This window comes from Stegodyphus dumicola, chromosome 6 (assembly GCF_044657685.1).
Source record: "Stegodyphus dumicola isolate Sdum_Otavi_A_Nest chromosome 6, ASM4465768v1".
Lineage (NCBI taxonomy): Eukaryota > Metazoa > Arthropoda > Arachnida > Araneae > Eresidae > Stegodyphus > Stegodyphus dumicola.
Genome location: NC_140773.1, coordinates 47,738,081 through 47,762,163, shown reverse-complemented (window position 1 = coordinate 47,762,163; position 24,083 = coordinate 47,738,081). Strand labels below are relative to the sequence as shown.

Genomic DNA, 24,083 nt, shown 5'->3' with positions numbered 1-24,083 from the left:
AAGTTCTACAATGTAAGAGGGATGCCTTTGTGAAAACTGATTCATGTCTATGTTATTCGTGGCAAAAACCATGAAAATTCCCCCACAGCCAGACCATTTGCCGGGATTTAAACCTGTGTCGAATAAGCACTGTTCAGCAACTTCACTTCTCAACAACTGGGAAGTCCACGGGCAACAGTATCATTTTAAAACTATGATCCTTGCATTCATCATATTTGTCGCCTATAGATTTTTTTTTTTGTGAGAGTACCTTAAAGGAAAGGATCTATACAAATAATTCGCATCATAATCATAGAGGACCTAAAGAGGATCTAGCATTAACAATATTAGCATACTGGCACTTTACAAAGAGGCCTTAAACATGTTAAAAAAACATACACATGCATTATTGAACATAATTTTCATTTTTTTGCCACATTTGTAGGATGTGAGATAATAAAAAACATTAATATCAAATACTGCATGTTTGTAGTTTGTGGATTAACACAGCAAACTTTATTTGCTCACTATGATATGTATGATGTTTTTCCGCCGATTACTGGTGCCTATAACATATTGAAAAAAATGACTTCTTATTACATGCAATGTTTAATAATCATATTTTTGCATTTCAAAGACAGAAAACTAGCAACAATTGTGTAGTGACTTTTAAAATCAGAAAATCACATTTACAGAAAAACATAATTCAAAAGCTATAAAAATTATTATTTTATAACTAATCACACAAAGCACAATTTAAATTCACAGATAAATCAACATTCTAGCACTATGCAGCAAAATTTTTAGATACTAATATATACTTCTGTGTTGATGTGAAATGAAGCAAAATGCATGCAAAATCAGCAAAATCCAATTTTCTCACATATGTGCTTAGAAAACTTTTTTGGAAGAGCATCATATACAGATATGATGTCATTTACCCTTTTGTTTTACACTTGCAGTATAAATAAATTTCATAATTTTATCTTGTATCATACAAAGACCAATTAATTACTCTTCTTGCAGAATATCTTTAGTATGTTAAGCTCATATATGTGAGTATTATTTTCATGCAAGCCATTTTTTTATCATAAATACATTAAAAACTTCAGAGTCACCTTACATGCACAGTGATATTATATTTACGCTAATATATTATTATTATTATAAATGTTAAATTTTTGCATATAAACAAAACTCCTAACATGCACAGTAACTCGTACACAATTAAAAGTTAGTGATACTTATAAAGAATTTAAACAATAGTTACTATAACATTTATACAGAATCTTTGAGAATTACATCAATATACACATTAAATTAAATATGAGCTTGCTTTTGTCATTTGCAAATAAAGGAAAATCTGAATACAAATTGTAGATTACAACGAAATCTTGGATTATGAACAAATATCCAGAAAAAAAAAAAAAACCTCTGATGATGAAAAATGTTTTGAATTATCACCATTCAAATCAATAAAAATGATCTTCAGAGGTATTTTGAGGCAACCTATCATACCTATTAGCATTCAAAGATTTTTGGAAACATTTTAGCATTTTCTGTTACTTAACTCTCATCATAAATGATTAGTAGCAAACGACTGACAGAATGAACGACCATGAATTTGGCCTGGATGAAATTATAGTCAGACTGCACTGCAGGCAGAACCTGTGAGCACTTTGACCCTTAGAAATTTTGTGCTATGCATGATAATGTGTTACTAGGCTTGGGCATAGAAGTTAATGATGAACATGTGAAGAAATTACAAGAGGACCATAAAAATGAATTCAACAAGAAAGAACTGCAACAACTTCATAAGTAGCAACAAAAGGCAACTGTCATGGACATGCAGTCAGAGAAACAAAAATGAATAAAAGATTATCCTAGTTCTTTGACCCACAAAGTATTTGAAAATAGGGTAAGATGCAAAATTTTCGTATGATGCTACTACTCTGCTAAAGCAGTAGCATTCTACAGCAAAAGCAATTTTATTAATAATGTCATGCCTGACTTTAGAAGCGTTTTAAAACCCAGACAGCAGCAAATCATATGCGACAAATTTTGAGTGAAATGAAGGCCCAGTGAGTTTCAGGCATAGTGATGTTAAGATGCAAAGAAAAGATGAATGAAGACATCCCAGACAAATAGTTATCTGATGTTTCTAAGAAAAGGCATTTCTTATCTAAACAATAATATCTCTTCATCATTTTCAGTAGTGCTAAGATGCAAAGAAAACATGAATGAAGACATCCCAGAGAAACAGTTACCTGATGTTTTTAAGGAAAAGCATTTCTTGTCTAAACAGTAATATCTCTTCCTCATCATTCTCCACTCCTCTTGACATAGATATGATAAAATTAAGTTGCAGGCTTTTTTATCTTTTTAATACTATGTTTATCGTTTTTGTCTTAGATTTATGATTTCTATTGATCATTTCATGTTATGAATTTGTTTATAAAATATTGTTCCAACGTTTAAATAAACAATTAACTGTAGTCCTATAATGGATTAATCTGTTTTACATTAATTCCTATGGAGAAATAGTTTCAGCTTACAGATTTTTTAGATGACAGAGGCCTCCAGGAACAAATTAAATTCAAGAACCAAAGTTTTGCTGTATATATATATATATATATGCAATTTAAATATTCCTCCAAATAACTAAGGTTACTTAACAACATAAAATGAAACAATTGAAAGTCAGATATTTAAAAATTTAAGTTTTAAATAATGATAATTTACTCTTCAAGCTCACAATAAAATACAATCCAACAGTTTGGAAGCTAACATTCCATTCTACTGGTCATAAATATATTGACAAAGAATCTAGCCTCTCAGTTGTTATAAATTATTTCATTTTTGTTTCTACCCATACTCCTTTTTGAATTTGCTTTCACTTCTGCTTATGACATTCACCCTGTTCTCATTAGCAACATGTTATCACAGCTGTTTTAATTTTAAGGTTTTATTTACTGTAATAAAAGACCTAAAATATAACAGTAATGATATTGCAAGCACGTAAGAAACTTCTGGTGTAATATTAGTGCTCATAAAATTAATGATTCTTACTTCTAACATCCTTAGAAGCAAAACGTTATGTTGCCCAACTCAAGAACTGCATTTCTTCCATTTCCTGTTATCTTTTGTAGATTAAGATAAAATGTCAAAAACTCTCATATATAGGACAGAGCATACATTCTGATGTATAATATTTTATATTATTTTACATCCTTAGAAGAAATGTGTTATGTTGTCTAACACAAGAGCTGCATTTCTTCCATTTTGCATTATTTTTTGCAGATTAAAGTAAAAAGGCAGAAGCTTCCACTTTCATATATAGGACAGAAAACACACACTAATGTATAATATATTGCTTTACTTAGTAGTACAACACATAATGTATTGTAATCTAGAGAAAACTTTTTAATTGAACTTTTTAGCAAATGTTGATAATATCTTACTCTGCATAATTAACTTGACCACAATTATATACGCTACATAGATATCTTGTCTTCTACAATGCTTGTTGCAGAGATGCTAAAATATGTGGTTTCAAATACCTTTTAAAGTTTACGTGAACATACAGGTGCACTAGTGTACAATCATATATCTATTCAAGAATAAGGCCTGTTATTAAGGCATTTTAATTAATTTTTCACATTAATGAAAATATCTTCTTTCCTCTAAACTTCTGATTAAATAAGTAAAATAGTAACCAGATAAATAATCATGAACATCTCTAATGAACAAACATCTCTTTGTTCATTAGAGTTTTTCTACATGCTATAGTTTTGTTCATGTCAATCTCAAACTTAACCATTTTAAACAAAACAAAACAAAACAAAACAAAACAAAAAAACAAAAAAAAAAAAAAATTGAAAACTACATTTTGTATCTCCAAATAATAATAATTAAAAAACATCTAATAGAAATTTTTTGAAGGATTTCTTTGTTTTTCTAAATTAAGAACCTTTCCACACATCTGGTAATCATTAGTAAGAAATAGAAAAATATATGATTACAGAAAACAAACGGATAGATAGACGAATAGACAAATGGAAGCATGCATAAACAAAAAAGGAGTTACTTTTGTTTATAATGTCAGTCTTAATTAGAATGCAAATAAGATGCATATATGTAATAAACTAATATTTTTTATAGTAAATATTGTACATACAATAGTGATACCTATTGAAAACTTTTCCAGTAATTTATTATAAAATTCCTTTATTACAAAAAGATATTTTAATCAAATTCATAGAAATGTTAATTACTTTCCTCATTATAAAAAACAACAAAATAGAAGTGAAAGACTAATAAAAGGAATTCATTATGAAAATAAAAGCATACCATATTGTAAATCAAGTAAAGGATTCATCATGTTTGGTACATATCCATCAGGTGGATTATAACCTTGACATACCGCAAAAGCTTCTACAATAAAGAACTTAAATTATGAAAAAATATACATATCAAAACAGTAAAAAATTCACTCATTTAGAAAATTAAATCAAATATATGAAATAATCAAAATTCCTAAAAGTAAGAAGGTAACAAAATAAAACTGGAGGGAAAAAAAAGTTTATTTAAAGCCTATTTCCATGCTCCGGTTAACAAACGGATAAATCTTCCCCTGTATTCCAAAAAAATATTACATTGTTTGGATTTGTTAAATTTAATGTAACGATTTTTTGTTAAAGAAATGCACTTTACATATACTGATGTTATATTTCAATGCATTCTTAAGATTGAATTTTTTGTTTGCATGTTTAGATGAAAGCAAACCCCACCCCCCCCAAATTTTTTTTTTTTTTTTTAATTTACAAAAAAAAAAAAAAAAAAAAAACCTTCTTGTATATTTAGACACTAATTTAATAATCTCAGAAATCAAGCATTAATGCAGGTTTCCTTCTTAAATTAGCAAAGAGTCCTTTATTCTGTCCTTAATACAGCTATCATGGGGAAAAAAAAAAAAAAAAAAAAAAAAAAAAAAAATCGCTCAAATGGATTCAAGAGTGGTCAAAATGGGTATATGGGTATTTTTACTGAAATATGATACCTGAAATTTTTTGTGAATATAATATTTGCTTTACTTTGTAGAAAGAAGTAAAAATAACAGCAGTCAATTTCAAATGAAGACACTGTTTTAGTACAGCTACATCCTAATTCCTGTACAAAAATTAGAACAAATAATCGCAGCTTATGCATATGTAAATATGGTATCTACTCAATGGCATAGCGAAGGCCGGGTAAGGGGATGTATGATGCCCCAGGCACCGCTTGCAGAGGGGCTCCAAATGGTCTCCAAACAAGATTTTCCGGAAAATTTCAGTTTTTATTTCGATCGATTTCTGGAAAATAGTGCTGACAGATCAACTGTGCGCTGCGGCGTTCCACCTTCCGAGCAGCGTGAAATTGATAAACAGATTTCGATTTCGAAACATACTTTCACTTTAGATCCTTTACATATTAGCAAATCTATATCGGAAATTCTATTTGATATAATCGAAAGTTCAAGCTTACTTTTATAAAATTGCTCTAACAGTCCGCAAAAAATAATAAGCCGGATCCAATTCGAAGATTAAGGAACAACGCAATCTGCAACATTAACTGAATCAGATAATTTTAGCTTAGCTTATACTATCCGTTCTACATTAAACACGCATGCGTAAACATTTTATGTGCATGCGCACATTCGCAGCCGTAAAGGTTTTACGTGCACACGTAAACGCCTGTGCGCATGCGTCAACGCGACGCATGCGCAGAAAGTTTGTAGCTTTCAGGTGCGGATTATAGATCATTCCGGATTATGGGTGTCCGAATTAACGAATTTTGACTGTATTCACTGCTACAAGTGTGTCAATTGTTTTTAGTCTCCTGCTAAAAAGGAATGCTGCAGGTCGTTCTTTACTCCTTATCTAAAACGCATAGTTTCCGATGCCACAGACTAAATTTGCATATTCCCAACTTTGTAAAGGTTATAATTTTCCTTCATAATCTCTTCTATTTCCTTTTGTTAAAAAGGTTGTCGATTATATGGTTATTTAATACCGAACTTGCAATGCTCCCTAATTGTTTTGAGCGGTGAATGTAACTGCTAGACGTTATTTCACAGTAAAAAAGAAACTGAACCTAAAACTCCATTACAGATCTATGGAGAAAATGTTTTTCCAAACCAAAGAGTAGCACTTCAAATACTTCTTACTATTTCATTATTAAATGCTAGCTATGAACATTCATTCAGCAAATTAAAATAAATTTTGACATATTTACAGTCAATGATAGGACAAGATCCCCTAAGCCATCTAGCATTTTTAAATATGGAAAGAGAAAAATTTGAAATGACTGACTGTGATGAGGTAATTGATAAATCTGCTTCATCCAAGACAAGAAAAATGCATACATAGTAATTAATTGTATTACTGTATTATAATACTATATTGTTATTAATAAATATATATACTCATCTATAATATATATTAAACTTTTAATTGATTAAAAACTGTACTTTTTAAAAACAATTATATAAACATGTAAAATAAATAATACCTTTTTAACTAATTCTATCCTATGTCTGATTTTTCCGCTGACACAGATACATTTTTGAATACAATGCTAATGTAATTAGGTAGTGACTTCTTAATACATTTTAGAGTACTTTATGACAGATTCGGCATTTTATGATTATTTGCATTATTTTCTTATTACGAATATATTCTATACATTATATTACTGTAAGTGCTTTTTGGGGGGAAGGGAGCTAAAAAAGTATTTTGGCCCGGACGCAAGTTATGCTCGCTACGCCACTGTATCTACTTTCATCTGACAATATACTACAGTCAAAAGTCGTTAATCTGGACTCGTCGGGACTTCGGCGATTCCGGATTATCGATTTTTCCGGATTATAGATCATCAGTTTAAATCTCGTAAGATGGCATGCAGAAATTCTAAAATTAAAAACATGAAACCATAATTTATGAAATAAAGAACAATTATGATCTAAAGGGTATCAAAATTTAGAAAAAAAAAGCTTAATATTTATTTGTTTACTTTATTAAACATTTCTTTAAATGTAAGTTGTTTAAGTTACTTCGTTTTATGAGATAATACTTTCTCTTTAATTCTATAAACAGACATAATTTTTTGTTCAAAGTTCCGATGTTCAAGTCCCGTAATTGCTGTGCCGAGAATACCGACTAACTTGTCAATCGAAATTTTTTCGTTTTCACTAACCTCTCTGTCACCTTCTTAGTGATGGGCAACTTCGGTACATTCTTGTACTCGGTACAAAATACCCGTTACTCGAGTAACCGTTACTTTGAAAAGTACCGAAAACCGATTTCAAGTACCGAGTAACGAAGTAACGAAATACCGGAGTAATGGCTTGCTGTACCGGAGTACCCTAGTAACGGTTTACTGTACCGGAGTACCCTAGTAACGATTTGGAGTACCAAAGTACCCTAGTAATGATTTGGAGTACTGAAGTGCCCTAGTAACGATTTGGAGTACCGAAATATGCAGCTAACGATTTTGCGCACTGAAGGAACTCTGCCACATCACCATGTGTTTGATTTTATCTGTACGGAGTAAGATTTTGAATATCAGAAAAAATGTCAACTACGGAAGCGTCTGAGGAGCAGACCATTCGTGGACACAAGGAGCGCATATCACCATTTCGCAAATACAACCAGATATTACTGTCCTCGTACCAAAACCGAAGTGAGCTGAACCGTCATCGATCCTCCAGTAACGAATACCGAAATACTGAGAAGAGACACATATTTTCGTTACAAAGTAACGAATACCAAAAAGCACCCGTTTTGGTACAGAAATAACGAATACCGAAAAGTACCCATTTCGGTACAGAAGTAAGGAATACCGAAAAGTATCTGTTTCGGTACAGAAGTAACGAATACCGAAAAGTGCCCGTTTTGGTACAGAAGTAACGAATACCGAAAAGTACCTGTTTTGGTACAGAAGTAACAAATACTGAAAAGTACCGATTTCGGTACTGAAGTAACGGGTACTTGGATGTACCGATTTTCAGTACCTGTTACAAAATACCCGGTTCGGTAGTACCGACTCATCACTACACCTTCTTCATGTCTTTATCCATTTTTTGCAGCAATTCCACTTTTTGTTTGATGGACATCGGAATATACTTTCGTTTTGTAGATCCTTTGGGAGCTCCAGTATTGGAAATTCTATTTGACATAATCGAAAGTTCAAGTTTACTTTTATAAAATTGCTCTTACAGTCCGCAAAAAATAATAAGCCGGAAATAATTCGAAGATTAAGGAACAACGCAATCATCAACATTAACTGAAATAGATAATTTTAGCTTATACCGTCCGTTATATATAAAATGCGCATGCGAAAATGTATTCTGCACTTGCGCACACACATATGTGCAGTCGTAAATGTCTTACGCGCATGCGTAAACGCTTATGCGCATGTGTCAACGCGGCGCATGCGTAGAAAGTTTTTAGCTTTGAGGTCCGGATTATGGGTGTCCGAATTAACGACTTTTGACTGTGTAGTGTGAAATGTCATCAACTGAAAATATAAGACCATTCTTTCTCAAGATATTTCAAATGAAAGTATTTCAGATAACTCACACTTAGTTTATCCCTAAATTGAATATACAATGAAATATATTTTAATTTGTCAGATTAAATATTAAAAAGTATGTATTGGACACTTCACATATTGGAGGGGGCTATTACTTTTACCGAAAATCTGATGTACACCACGACTTCTTTGCAAGGAATATTAAATTATATGCATTTTTTCTGCATTTCATTTAAACTTATTTCTTCGAATTCTATTAGAGATATAGTTCTCACTCAATTAATTCAGTTCTCACTTTGCAGCAAGGCAAAAATACACAAAGCCTCAAAATATTATCAAAAATTGAAAACATAGAAAAACATAAAACACCAAATACAGTTAAAAACAATTAAAAAAACAAATTTTAAATTAAAATTAAGAGTTTTTATGTAAAAACAAGCAATTCAGACAGCAGGCAAGAAGGCAGATTTTTTAGTGCACAAAATTGAAAGTTTACGTTTCATCCCACTCGGAAAAAGACACTGAAGGTGCAGAAGCTGATTTAATTCACTATTCTGCTGTTTTCAATGTAAACAAATATGGGAAATATGGTAAACAAATTAGGTTTAGCCGCATTTAAACAACTTTTAAATTGTTGATATTTCTATAATTATTGCATGCAGATTAACTAAAGGCATAAAAACTTTAACCGGAAGATAAGAACAACATAATTCATTGTTCAAGCACTGTAACCCTGTACTTCATTGAAATATGATACCTGAAAATTTTTGCGATTACAATACCTGTTTTACTTTGTACAAGGAAGTAAAAATCATTAAAGAAATGGTCATAAGAGCATTTTACAAAAACTAAATACAATACAAAGTCTGAGATCCAGACTCATCAGGAGTTCCTGGATTTGGGATTTTTCTAAATCATTAGTTTAAATGTAGTACAATCAAATACTGAAATTTTAAAATGAGAAATATGAAATAGGACTTTATGACATTAAAAAAAATGCTCAATGTTTATTTGCTTTATTAAATATTTATTTCAATGTAAATTGAAACATTAGTTGCTACCTTTTCTGTGCTGATACATATAATTTCTTGTTGATTTTCAAAGTTTCATTGTTCAAGTCCTGTAAGTGCCATGTACAGAATTCCCCTTAAATTGTCAACCCTAATTTACAGAATCACAGAGCAGATCTGTAAATCCTAATTTACAGAAACAGAGAGCAATTTGGGGCTGAATTTTTTTTTTTATTCTCAACAACCTCTCAGTTACTTTTTTTTTACTATCAGTGGTAATATTTTCTGGATTTAGAACCATACTACAGATTTCGCTGTTCATTAGTTGACTGATGATTAGAGTACTGTCATCGCAATGAAAAACTTATGTTATCATCTTCATTTATTCGAGTACCACTTCCCCACATTTCTTCATGAATTCCATTAACTGGAAAATTTTGTTTTGTTTGTAACATCTAAAAAACCTTCAAACTAGTGGTTCATAGCTGAACTATGAGCCACTAGTTTGAACTACCAATATACTATCATCATAAAGCTGAGGTAGTGTTGTTCGCTACACACAGGGTTGCCACTCAAACAGGAGAATGAAATTCCCTGACTTTTCCAGGTTTTCCAGGTGTGTTTCAAGAAAATTCCAGTCTATCCGCGTAATGCACGTTGGCTGTGCTAAGAGGTAAATTAATTATCTTATTACTTGTATTGTGTAGCAAATTCCCTTAATTATTCAATAAATCCCAGAGGACATTTATTCTTAATTATTCTTGGTATACTTTGTTTGATAATTTTGTTTAGTTTTCCACTTAAGAAACTTAATAAAATTTAAGATATATATATATTGGATAACAAATGTATGTTTTATTTAATTATTACTCATGATCATCACCAGTTCAACACGAGGATAATCCGGTCCTTATAAATCACAACGCAATGCTAAATAGTTAGGTTAGATTTTAGGTAAATTTAATTTGCATGAGGTATGTTCTTAAAAGGCACCTTAACACTTGAAAACACAAATATAATTATAATAGTTGTTGTTTTCTCCACTGAAGATTGAGATTAGAATCTTTCCAATCTGGAATAAAATAAGGCTTTTTTTGCAGACATTCTGCAGCTAAGCGAAAGAAAGAAATCTATTTTAATAAATTGAGGTATTTTATATTTATTTCGCAGCATACATAAGGAAAAAATATGCGCATTAAATTTCGTGATGGTATGTCATCATACTGCTATAGTTAATTTCAGGATTATGCCAGAGAAAATTTCCTGAAATTTGGAAATATTATTTACTAATAATAAATAAATTTAGAGGGAAGAAGCAACATTAAATTACATGAATAACATAAAAATAATTACTTAAAAATTGAATTAGAATAATCAACGATATTTTAGCGAATATAGTTATATTACATGGCTAGCCTAGATGACTGATTACTATTTTTTTTTTTTTTATTTTATTGCAAAATGGCAAGGTATTTATTAAATAGAAAAAAAAAAAAAGGTTTAAAAAGATTTTGCGGTAAAATTCTAGTATACGGTAAGGCTTTGGCACGATTTTAAAAATTGTCGCCAAGACCAAAACGTTTCATCAAAGGACGTTTCTTCTTGGATTTTTCGCAATAATTTTAAAAACGGATTTTCGTAGTTTTTTTATCCCTGAAAATAACTAATCCATGAATTAATTTACTTGCGCCAAAAAATATTTTCTTTTCCTTTAGAGTTTAACCACTTGCGCTAAGACTAAACTTCACGGTTGCGGTGCCGTGAGCTACAATATAACAAGTGGTAAAGTGTCTCATTTACGCCGCTCCGCATCTGCGAGTGCAATCCAGAGCTGTAACTTGAGAAATAAACAATCTCGTTGTTAGGCGACGTGTGCACCACGTTATTTTCATTTTTGCGATAAGTGCTTATCGACGTGGTGTTCACGTCGCTCGCGGTTTGAGACAAAAGCATCTTGACGTGCGTGGCACGTCTTTTTAACGCAAGTGGTTGAAGAAATTTTAAACGATATTCATTTTATGAACTCTTGATAACGTGACCTTCGAACTTTGACACCGGTTTCGAGCTTTGGCGACAGATATATCAGACATGCACAGCTGTTTCCCTCTATGATGGAACGGAGCCACAGCCACGTCTGTTGCAGAGAGGTTTTCCTTCTTTACAATACATATTCTTTGATTCTAACCTCCACGGTACCGTATACTAGGATTAAACCCATTTTGTTTTATACGAGAACAGGTACTTTCTTTAGTTCATGCACTGCACATGCGATTCTCGAGAATATTGGAAACCAAAAGTTGCGGGAAAGTTGCTTTGCCTTTCTAAAAGACAATCAAATTGGAGCTGCGAAAATTGGCTCTATGCCAGCTAACCAAATGACACTCACGTGATACATAATTCGCCAAAAAAGTTACCTCTTCCGACGTCGGCGCAAAAATCGCTTATTTTGGCGGGATCGTTGTATGAACTTCCCTGACTTTTCCAGATTTTGACAAAAATACTTAAATTCCCTGACTTTTCCCTGAATATTTTGGTCAATTTTCGAATTCCCTGACTTTTCCCGATTCTCCAAGTAGCGTGGCAACCCTGTACACAGTATTGATAATGAGACTAGTAATTAAAGATATGTTATTCTGCTAAATTTTGTCTTGCTTCTATCGTATTGTTGATGAATTTATGCCTAATTATATTAGTTATTTATATACTTATGCCTATTTCCCATGCATGCTCAAAGCTTATTTGAGCTCCGAATAAATAAATTCCCATATATACTTAAGGCTTATCCAGAGCTGGCACTAGACATTTTATGGCCCAGTAATAGTCTTTGCACGTCCTAAATTCTGCTACTAAGCACCTCCCTAAATTCTAAAAATTCTGTGCTTTCCTAAATTAAAAAATAATTGCCATTGTTTAATTTTGTTGCACTGCGATTCTGTAAATTGGAAACACTTTATCTCACTAAAATTCTGGCCCCAGGTGTAGCCCCAGCAGCTTTGTGGGCTTACTGCATAAAAAATCAGTTATTTTCAATTCAAACAGCATATGAACCTTTTGGCCTATGAATATTGTTTACAAAATCTATTTTTTGCTTATGGAAAGAAATTTCTGCTAAATTTTCCCTTGTCAACCTTCACAGTGAAGGTAGCTGAAGTTTGTAATCACTACTAAGTGGATTGTTGGTTACCATGCTTTTAGGTATTCAATTACTAATATATATATATATATATATATAAAAAAAGTTTAGATATTGCAGTGTGAGTCAGTGCTCAGAATTAATTCATGTAAAAACAAAAACAACATACAATGTTAAGGCATTTTCTGATTTTGCTGAAAATGCAATCAATGCAAAAGCGACAACAATTCTTCGAATGAAATCTGAACATTCAAAGTTCAGATTTTGAGCGTGAAGGTGCAGTTGGCCCTCGCTCCCTATTTTTAACTTCGCTAATTCTTTGTCCTTTGTGTTGCATGTTTGATCAGTTAGCCTGGCTCAGTAAAAGTAGGCGGCCAGTGTAACTCTGATTAAAAATCCGGTTATAACCACGTGCAGTGATGATAAGGACCATGTGTTTCAGAGACTCCCTTCCCTTTAGTTTTCTTCTTTCTAGGTATTTCTTTCTCCTGATGAGGAGGACCTTTAGCTGCCCTCGAAATCGATTGAGTGTTTCAATATACGCTAAATACAAGGTTGTTTTTACGATTTTGACTTGTTTGACAGTATTGTTTTAGAAGGTGAGTAACGTGACAGGTCTCCTTGTAGTGCACCCTGGTTAAAGCTAAATCTGTTAAAGCATTGCCTTGATTTCTTGTTTTTTTGAGAATTTGGATTGTATTACACTACGGCAAAAAATTGGCTGCGAATCTTGCAATGGAATGCCGATGGCCTTTCACAGAATAAGAAGACCGAGACGAATTACTCATTCTCAAGATATTGACTTATTTTTCATTGTCGAAGCTAACCTGTCCTTAGATAATTTATGTAGATATTCATTCTCTGGTTTTTACTTGCATCTTCTACCAAAATCAAGAGGAATTGCTGGTGGAATCCTGATAGGCATAAGGCAAAATCTATCATCATCTTTTTCTGCCATTAGTGATCTACAACATACTATCGGAGCTGAATTGGTCAAACTTAATGACAACAATGCATTTACTGTATTTATATACGAGGGCCATCCAGGAAGTAGATTACGTTTCCGTCTGTGTCCGCTAGGGGCGGGGCTAGCGCGGCCATCTTGGGGTCAGAGCGTTGCGCAGCTCAGTCTGCATCTAGTCGTGCTAGTGAGAGGTTCGTGCTGTGCTCCGTTCAGATACTGTGACGGTTTGAAATGTCTGCGTTAATTGAAAATCCCGCGAGCTGCGCTCAGTAATAAGGTTTCTGACTGCAAAAAACTGTAAACCGATAGAAATCTATCGGCAGCTTCGTGAAGTGTATGGGGACAACATTATCACTGAAGGTGGAGTGCGTCAGTGGGTCATAAGATTTCAAAATGGCTGAACCAATGTTCACGACGAAGATCGAAGTGGGAGACCCAGCATAGTGACCGCCGAACTTCTCGAAAAAGTCGATGCTAAAGTCCGTGAAAATCGAAATTTCACAATAACGGAACTTTCTTTGAGTTTTCCACAAATTTCGCGAAGTTTGTTGCACGAAATCATCAGCGAAAAGCTTGGTTACCACAAGTTTTGTGCAAGATGGAAGGCAAGAAGAGGTAACGAAGTGGTTGAAGGCGCAGGCGGCCGAATTTTTCGACGAAGGAATTTCCAAGCTCGTACATCGCTACGATAAATGCCTTAATTTGTATGGTGACTATGTAGAAAAGTAGTATTTGAGTGTGGCTTTCATCTGTATATAATAAAATTTGTTTCCTATACTTTGTTTATTTTTTTATTCCAAAACGTAATCTACTTTCTGGATAGCCCTCGTATTATAGCCCTCCAGGCAATAAGAAGTTGAATTTTAGCGGCATTCCCTTCCCTAGAAAATGCTTTCTCATTAGAGATTTTAATGCATGCAGCAATAGATGGGGTTATAATGATATGAATGCTACAGGCATGGTCATGGAGGATCTTTTACATTCTGAGAAATTAGAACTTATATATCTTACATCAGATCCTGCCTCTTACACTATAATGGTACTCAAACTAATCCCGATTTAGTCATTGTATCTGAAGACATTGTTGCGAACACTTTTAGAAATGTCTTATATGACCCTGGTTCGGGCCAACGAATGATCATTACAAATACATCCATATGTGGAAGGAACAAACCCAAAATTTTAAGCAATAGAATATTAAGAGAAGTGGAACTTTAAGAAGGCAAATTGGAATAATTATAGAAATGATCTGGAATAAAATCTTCATAATTTTGATCCCAGTGGAGATAAAGGTATTGATGCCGCTATGTCTCGCTTTTGTTCCACTATTATAGAATCAGCAAAAAAGTAGATTTCAAGTGGCAAAATAAAAAGATTTAAGCCCTTCTGGACCCATGAGCTGGAAAGACTTAAAAAACAATCTGTAAGGGCTTGTCGTATGGTGGAGGAAACCAGACAGAACTGGTGAAGACTCTGCCCATGTTCGACACTGGCGGAAAAGCGTCACAATGTTAAAAAGAGAAACACTAATGTGGCAAAGCATAACTGCTTTAATACTTTTATCAACAGCATCGATTTTAGAAGTGATGGAAAGATAGTACATTCTTTTTAAACAAATTAAAAAAACTCAGTCGCTAAAGTGGTTAAACAGTCCATGATGATCTTCAATAAGAGTGTCTCTAATGACAAAAACATTGCTAATTTTTTTGGAAAGTCTTATGCAGGCTCTCAAAAATTAGAAACTGATTTAAAAAAGAACCAATGTCATATTAGACAAAATGTAAAGTCTCTTCTACATAAAAATAATCATGCACTACCGAACAGAAGCTAGCACAGCAGTGTTCCCTCTACTCGCCTGAAAGCCACTGTGATTCCTTCTGTTAAAGAAGAATATAACAGTTATAGATCTATTTCCTTGACCTGTAACTTGGTTTTTGGAATATAATAATTTATTATCTCCAAGACAGGTCAGTTTTAGAACTTATAACTGCTACTTATAACTCAGCAAGTTATCTACTTTAGACAAGATATAAAGGACTCCTTAGATAAACATAAGTCCATCCTGGAAACTTTTGTGGACTTTAAATCCACCTATGACAGAGTCTGTCGCTTAAAGCTTATTAAAAATCTTCACTGCTTGGCAAAATGCTGAAATGGATCAAAACTTTGATCAATCAAAGATTTATTAGGGTTCTCTATGGACAGAACATGTTTCTTTTAAGAGAGCCCCTTATTATTTAACATTTATATAAATGATTTGCTTGATATTCTTATGTTTGACCCTGCAGTTAAGACTACATTGTTCGCTGATGATCTAGTCTTTTGGAGCTGTTTTCCAAAGAATCAACAGCAGAGCCCAATGTTAATCTCAATGATACCCAGGAAAGATTGAATCTTTGGTGCAAGAATAATAACAGGATTTTAAACCTAGACAAAACTAAATGCCAGTTTTTTACCTTGAATAGACAGCACTTTTTACCCCACCTTCTGTATCATGGTGAAGTAATCTCTGTTAGTAATAACATTATCTATTTGGGATGCAAACTTGATTCAGATCTGAATTGGAATGAACATATTTCTTATATAAAGGAAAAAATTTAAAGGAGATTTCCTGGGTGGTGAGCTGCTGATGGGTGTGTAACAGACAGACTTTCATAAATATGTATAAAACATACATTCAACCATTATTTTATTTCTGTAATGAAGTTTTGGTGACTGCTTCCATCAGTACAGTCGATGTTTTGGCAAGATTACAAAACCAATTTTGATAGTGAAGTTGGGGTTATATTTATTGTTCTGAATCAATTAAGCGCTCAGAAGAGTAATTTCCCTCAGTTCAATAGCAAAGCTATTATTTTGTCCGATACCAAAGCCGCTTTTTGCATGCTATCTCCAACAATTAAGTTTGCACTTCCAAACGAATTTACAAATGTAAAAAGATTCTCAACACTCTGGTTGACTCAACTGTCTTGCAGTGGATTCCTGATCATTGTGGTAGCGAAGGAAATGAAAAAGCCGACTTCCTGGCAAAGAAAAGAATGACTATTCTACAAACCACTAATAACCATAGACTTTTAATTCTGAAAAACTCCTAAATTAAAATTTAAGAGGAGGTTTGCCTCCTACCTATCAAATGAAGCTAAGGGAAAGGCCTGGGAGAGTCTCACTAGTTCAAAGCCAGATATTCCAGATTTTCCTCATCAATGGCGTTGTCTTTTGAATGCCTATCTTTTTAAAATTTGACTTAAGGACTCTTCAGTCTGTACTCTTTGTAACTCTGGACAGTCCATGGATAAGGAGCATACTGATGAATTCACTGCACTATTATACTTTAATTCTATTGTTCTAAAGTATTGGGAAGTAAGATTAAGACTAATGGCTTAGTGGCCAAATGTCTGGTATTAGTAAAAATAAATAAATATTGTTTATTGTTAAATAAAATAAATATTGTTTTAGAATAACGAAACAAGAATTAAGAACTCAATAAATTTTGTTTTGTAAGTGCGAAACAAAACTGATACAATAAAATTATATAAGTAGAAAATGCAAATGATAAATATATTTTATTCATTTAAGTCAATTGCTTATAATTCAAAAAGTTACCTATGCTAGAGTTTCGACTGCTTCGAGGTTTAGCAATTGTGACAGTTTCAAAAAATATTTTTAACTGAGAAAAAAGCAAAGTAACATCTTTTCCTCTGAAAATCTACAGAAAAAATTATATATATATAAGTGCTGCACCTTAAAATATGAATAAATACATACACACAAATTATAAAGAAAATACATATTTTGCAAGGCTTATTTAAAATACAATTTGATATTTAAATTGTGTGTAAACTTACTTTTGCTACAAAAGTACCACCTTTTTTCAAGAGATGTGTAGTGATATTTAAGGCCTAAAAAGAAGAAAACATTTTAAAACATTATAGTAAAATTTATAGTATTACGAATTTCACATTTGAAATAACTTAGCAATTAATATCAAAGTGAATATGAAAGGTAACACTTTAATGATTTCTTTAACTAATTCATGCATATATATATATATATATATATGTATATATATAATTCCAAATAAATCAGTATAAATTTCAATTAAACATATAGTTATGATGTTCAATTAAATATAATAGTTATACATCATTTGATGTTTTTAATAGCAAATGATATATATTTTAATTCAATGAAGATTCTCTAAAATATGTTTGTCGCATCAGAAATTATAGTTTCTAACCACAATTTTTAAATTAAAAAATAAATTAATAAAAAGAAGACAAATATAAATTTATTAATATATATTTTATTTAATTTATAATTCTCTGGCAATCAAGTGAATAATTATTAAGGGAAATATTCTTAGAACAGGTCAACATTTTTAAAGTGTGTGTGTGTGTGTATTTAATTATGGCAAAGCACACGAGGGCTATCTGCCTAAGGGGAGGGATGCCTTTCGTGGAGGACTTTCTAAGGGAAACTGGCTCGTATACACGTTACACATGGGGAAAACCACGAAAACGCCCATGCAGCCAGCCCGTTCGCGGGATTCGAACCTCGGACCGAACTACCAGTGTTCAGCGACTTTACCGCTCGGCCGCTGGTGGGCCAACATTTTTAAAGACAAGTAGTGTTTGCATTTTTGTATGTGCTCTTTTTTGTTGTATTTCAAGTACATATTTTTTTCCAAAGATAAAGCCTGCCATTTTTTGCCCTAAACTCAGTGTTTTAAAGTATGTGCTTCTAAAATTTAGTATAAATATGTAGTGGAAGAAAGTATGGAAAAATTCCACAATAGTACAATATTTTATCCCAGTATTAGTAAAGGAAACAATTTTTTTTTGAATTTGTTGTTAAAGGAATTGCCACAAAATTTCCAAATAAAAGCGAAAAGAAAGAAATCCGCTTGTAAGCAAGTTAATTGATCGACTTTCCTCATAAATATCTAATTAGAATGTAAAATTTGAATATAATAATATTTATGTACTGTAATAATTAATATTTTGCAGTTATAAATCACCTTTCTCTCCCTTTTTGTCAAAAATTACCAGACTGCACTAAGACGGTTGCACTAATATTTAAATACCAAAAAAACACGCATGAATTTCTAACAATTAGAGAATATTCTCTCACATGCACACTTTTACCATATTCACCTAATTAGCCGTAATTTTATGCTTTACAGCATTGCTTAACTGATTTTAAAAAAACTAAATATAAGCATTAATAAACAAAAATTAAAGCAGCAACTTTTTGTAACATGGAGTTAGCAATATTCAGAAAAATTATGCACTGCTATATACAAATACAAAATACACATTTAATTCAAACAAATAAAAACTAATACTTTTCCTACTTATTTAAAAAGCAGATTTGCGGAAATTTTTTTTTAAAAATCAAGTTTGAAAATATTTCATCCACAGTTTCATATTTTATCATATTATTTACATAAATATATACAATACTTCACCAAACATCTGAGGAGATGTTAATTTTTTTTTTTTTTTTTGTTTTTGTTTAAAGTGTAGTCACACCGTGCCGATTCCCTCAGATAGGAAATACTGAATATTATGATTACAGTCAAAAGTCGTTAATCCGGACTCGTCGGGACTTCGGCGATTCCGGATTATAGATCATCAGTTTAAATCTCGTAAGATGGCATGCAGAAATTACAAAATTAAAAATATGAAACCGTAATTTATGAAATAAAGAACAATTATTATCTAAAGGATATCAAAATTTACAAAAAGAAAAAGCTTAATATTTATTTGTTTACTTTATTAAACACTTCTTTCAATGGAAGTTGTTTAAGTTGCTTCGTTTCATGTGATAATACTTTCTCTTTAATTCTATTAAACAGACATAATTTCTTGTTTAGTTACAAAAGTTCCGCTGTTCAAGTCCTATAATTGCTGTGTTGAGAATACCGACTAATTTGTTAATCGAAATGTTTTCGTTTTCAATAACCTCTGGGTCACTTTCTTCACTATCGGAAGCGAATTATAATGACGAGGAACTTGATTTAAATCATATCAAAGACGGAGTACATCGAGATGAAATACTACACTTAGTACGGAATTATAAACCAAATAAAATAAAAACATCTGCCCTGAAGACAAGGATAGTGCTGACAGATCAACTTCCAATTCATTGCGCGCGGTGGCGTGAAATTGATACACAGATTTGAGATTTCGAAACATACTTTTGCTTTGTAGATGCTTTACATATTAGTAAATATATATCAGAAATTCTACTTGACATAACCGAAAGTTCAAGCTTACTTTTATAAAACTGCTCTAACAGTCTGCAAAAAATAATAAGCCGGATCCAATTCGAAGATTAAGGAACAACACAATCTGCAACATTAACTGAATTAGATAATTTTAGCTTAGCTTATACCGTCCGTTACACATTAAACGCGCCTGCGCACACACATATTTGCAGCCGTAAAGGTCTTACGCGCACTCGTAAACGCCTATGCGCATGCGTGAACGCGACGCTTGCGCAGAAAGTTTGTAGCTTTGAGGTGCGGATTATAGATCATTCCGGATTATGGGTGTCCGAATTAACTGTATTAACAGAACAATTTTGACTGTATTAACAGAACAAAGAATCAAACAAATGAATATGTACTCAAAATATTTATTAATTAGCAAATACTAAATATAGAGTTATTTAATAATTATATTACAACAGTTATTTAATATTTTTACATACCACAAGTTTACAGAGATCGCCTTTGATAACTATGCCACATGAATAGGAAAAAATTCAAAATTTATTGAAATAAATAATAGCTCTTTCAACAAGATAAACAGCTCTAAATAATCCAAAGAAGAAAAGATGGTAATATTTTGTTATTAGGACTGGATTCAGAAATGTATGTATGTATGCACGAGTGTGTTCATGCATGCATTTATATATGTGCGTATGAATGTATGTGCATATACACATATGCACATACATGTGCATACATGCATATATTTCTGAATACAGTCTCAACAATAGAAGAATAGCAAAAAGAGAAATAAGGCGAATTCTCCTTAATATGAGAAGAATATGCAAAATTACCAAAAACATTCACAGATCAAGGGCTAAAGCAGCAATGATAAACAAGCTGCTCTCTAGAAAGACAACTGAAGACTCCAAATTAACTGATTGGCTCTCTGAACTAACTCATTAGAGCAACCATACTTATAGATTTTTTCAAGGCGAAGGATAAGCATTTCTAGAATCTTTGAGAAAAATTCCTCCCAAAGCTTCAAAAATGCATTTTTGGGAAAATTCTAGAATTTTGTCATTTGGCAAAAAGTTGCCAAATTTAATATCAAGACCCAGTAGAAGAGTTTCTGTCTATATTTTTCTTTTTAATTCAACTATCTTTTAAACTCAAACATAAATATCTACACCATAATACATGAAATAAATTACAAATAAAATAAGTGGTGCCAAATTTGATTATAAAAAAATACACAGTGAAATTATAACATAAAATGCTATAAAAATACACAAAACTTAATAAATACAAACATAAATATTTACATGTTTTACAGCAATATATTTTGATATAGTTATAAGACTGGTAAAGTATCGCATACAAGTAATTACCCAGCAATTTTATCAATAGTTTTAGTGAGCACCTACACAAATATTAAAATAATCAATTACAATTGTAAAAGATATATGTTAAGCCCAATAAAATGAAAATTCTGCTGCCCTAAAATATTTTAGCACTATGCTGCACTGTTCACTCACTTATATTTCTCTGTCATGTATGAGTTTATGTAAAATAAAGGCACATAATTTTTTCTGAAATTGTTAGCGAAAGGTTTGGATCTACATTTTATCTCCATGCAAAATATTCTCTCTTTGATAAATACATTTTTACAATTATTATAGCTAAATTCAACATCAGATAGAAACAGAAGCCTTATTTTCATGAACTTTTTCATTCTTGAGAGCAGTAGGTAAAGTAAGAAATAATTGATAATTCAAACATTTTCCTCCATTGAAACATTTTTCATTGAGATAATGCAGTAAGCTAATAGACAATCATTTAATGCTGGATGAAAATATTTAATTAATTTTCATTTCTTTTTAAAATTTATTTTTATTTTCAGATTTGTAAAGTTAGATATATTAATTCTAATTAATTAAATATTACAATGGATAAGAGATAAAATAGCCAGCAAATGCACTGTTATTACAGACAGTTTATATGATCTCAATTTGTAAAAGATCTACGTAAATTTTGGACAAAATTCAATATACATTGTATAATAAATTAAATTTTTTTAATCAAGTAAATCTTTTCAGCTCAAGTCAAATTGATACACAGCTATTAGTTAATTACTGAATAATGCAAAAGACATTTAACCATTAGACATTATTTAATCATATACTAATTAATTATTAATCAAATATACATATTATTATCTTCCAACATATTAAGGCTGCTAGATCTTCAACATAAACTGATTTTTTTGGACTATTTTTTCTCTATAACTACACTGGTTTCTAAAAATTGAGGAAAAATCACAAAAACAGTGAAAATCGTTGAAAAAATACGGCAATTATATAAAATTTTATATGCTGTCAAATAAGAGTTGCTGAGAAAAACTGCAGTATGCAAATTAATGAAGTTGCAGTCAGAATACATCATCTGAAAGGAGCATGTTTGAGAGCAAGCCTGCAAATTTTGCTGTGATACTGAGATAAGATATCTGGGATAGCCAATTTGTAATAATGACCTCCAGGAAGAACTACAATGGAGAACTATTGGGAGACTTGAGGCAGGACAAAGTCAGACAGAAGTGGCCAGATGGCCAAATGTGAATCCTTCTGCAGTTCATAGAATTTAGCAACAATTTCTAACCATAGATTCGGCACCCAAGAGGTTCAGTCAAGGATGGCCAACTGCCATCATGAGTGCTGCTGACTGATATTTGTTGTTATGCGCATGAAGGAAGATCCTATCGAGAATATTTGGGATGCTTTAGGAAGATGTATAGCTACTCTCAAACCTCTGCAGACCTTCACTTGCAACTGCCTTGCAAGGGTAATGGCTCTTACTCCCTACCGAACTAATAAACCACATAATTGACAGCATACACATCACTGTATTGCTTCTGGGGAAGATCACACTCCATATTGAAGGTAACTTTTCTATACCAAACTGACACACCAATTTGTTCCTTTTATACATATATTAATTTCTATAACAAAATAACTGTCTGGTAATTCCTTTTCATGTTATTTTATACCTTACTATGTGGTGCATACTCTGGATTAGTTTCATTAAATTCTACATGTAACTTTTTGAGTAATCGTCATTTTTGTGATTTTTCCTTAATTAATGATAACCAGTGTATTTCCTATAAGATTCTGCCAAGCCCCTAATAGCATTATTTAGCCCAAAATATTTTGTGCACAAATTGACTCATATTAATATACTCCCCATGAACTACAATATCTTTTGCTAAATTATTTTTGTTATTTATTTTTATCACTATTAAATAAAAATAAAATAAAAAAAAAACATAAGTTACAACAAAAGTAAATAATTAAATATTCCATCAAAGAAACATTACACATACATAAAATTAAACTTACAGCCAACAACAACTGAGCTTGAATGTATTCATCAAGATCATGCAAGCCAGTAACTGTAAAAGACAAAAAGTTAAGTTTTAGAAAAAAAAAAAAAAAAATTACCTGAAATAGCAAGATAATTTAAACAGATCTGAAATGAAAAACTTTGACAGATTTTTAACTGTTGTTTTGAAAGTTACGTTGATGATAAATTCAAAAATTCATTAAAAATGATTTATTGCAATAACTTTTTTTCAGACAATTTGTATTTTATCATTTGTTAGACTTATTAAAATTTCCTTACAGTAATTACAGTATGCAATTTAAATTGGCTTTTGTGCAAAAACTGAAAATATTAGCAATAGATTATGAACTTTTAATTAATATTACAACAAATTACGAATTTAAAAATATTTTTTAAATTTTTAAAGGAATCCTTAAAATTAGTCCTTTTTATTTTTATGTGCTTTTGTTTTTGTCAGTTATTCCCAATAATGCAGAGAAAATTATGAAACTGAAATCAGTCCTCCTTCATTATAAATAAATTATCATAAATTGAAAGCTTCTGATCATCTTAAAATAAAGCAGATTCTTAATTTTATGAAAATGCATATACTACAAAAATGTTTATAAAACTGAAAAAGTGAGAATGGGATTAAACAAATACAGTCAAAAGTCGTTAATTCGGACACCCATAATCCGGAATGATCTATAATCCGGACCTCAAAGCTACAAACTTTCTGCGCATGCGTCGCGAGAGCGCGTAAGACCCTTACGGCTGCGAATATGTTTGTGCGCATGCGCGTTTAATGTGTAACGGAGTTATACGCTAAGCTAA

At 31.8% G+C, this 24,083-nt stretch overlaps 1 protein-coding gene across 1 annotated transcript in view; it reads right to left on the bottom strand.

Annotated features, from left to right (window-relative positions):
- LOC118188960 (tRNA (cytidine(32)/guanosine(34)-2'-O)-methyltransferase-like) overlaps positions 1 to 24,083 on the bottom strand; it is a 71,340-nt gene that overhangs the window by 10,143 nt on the left and 37,114 nt on the right. The window contains exons 5-8 of the mRNA XM_085818286.1: positions 23,267 to 23,319; positions 17,503 to 17,556; positions 17,261 to 17,363; positions 4,330 to 4,413 (exon numbers count right to left, since the gene is read on the bottom strand). Coding sequence (XP_085674412.1) covers positions 4,330 to 4,413; positions 17,261 to 17,363; positions 17,503 to 17,556; positions 23,267 to 23,319 — 294 coding nt within the window. The remainder of the gene's footprint in view (positions 1 to 4,329; positions 4,414 to 17,260; positions 17,364 to 17,502; positions 17,557 to 23,266; positions 23,320 to 24,083) is intronic.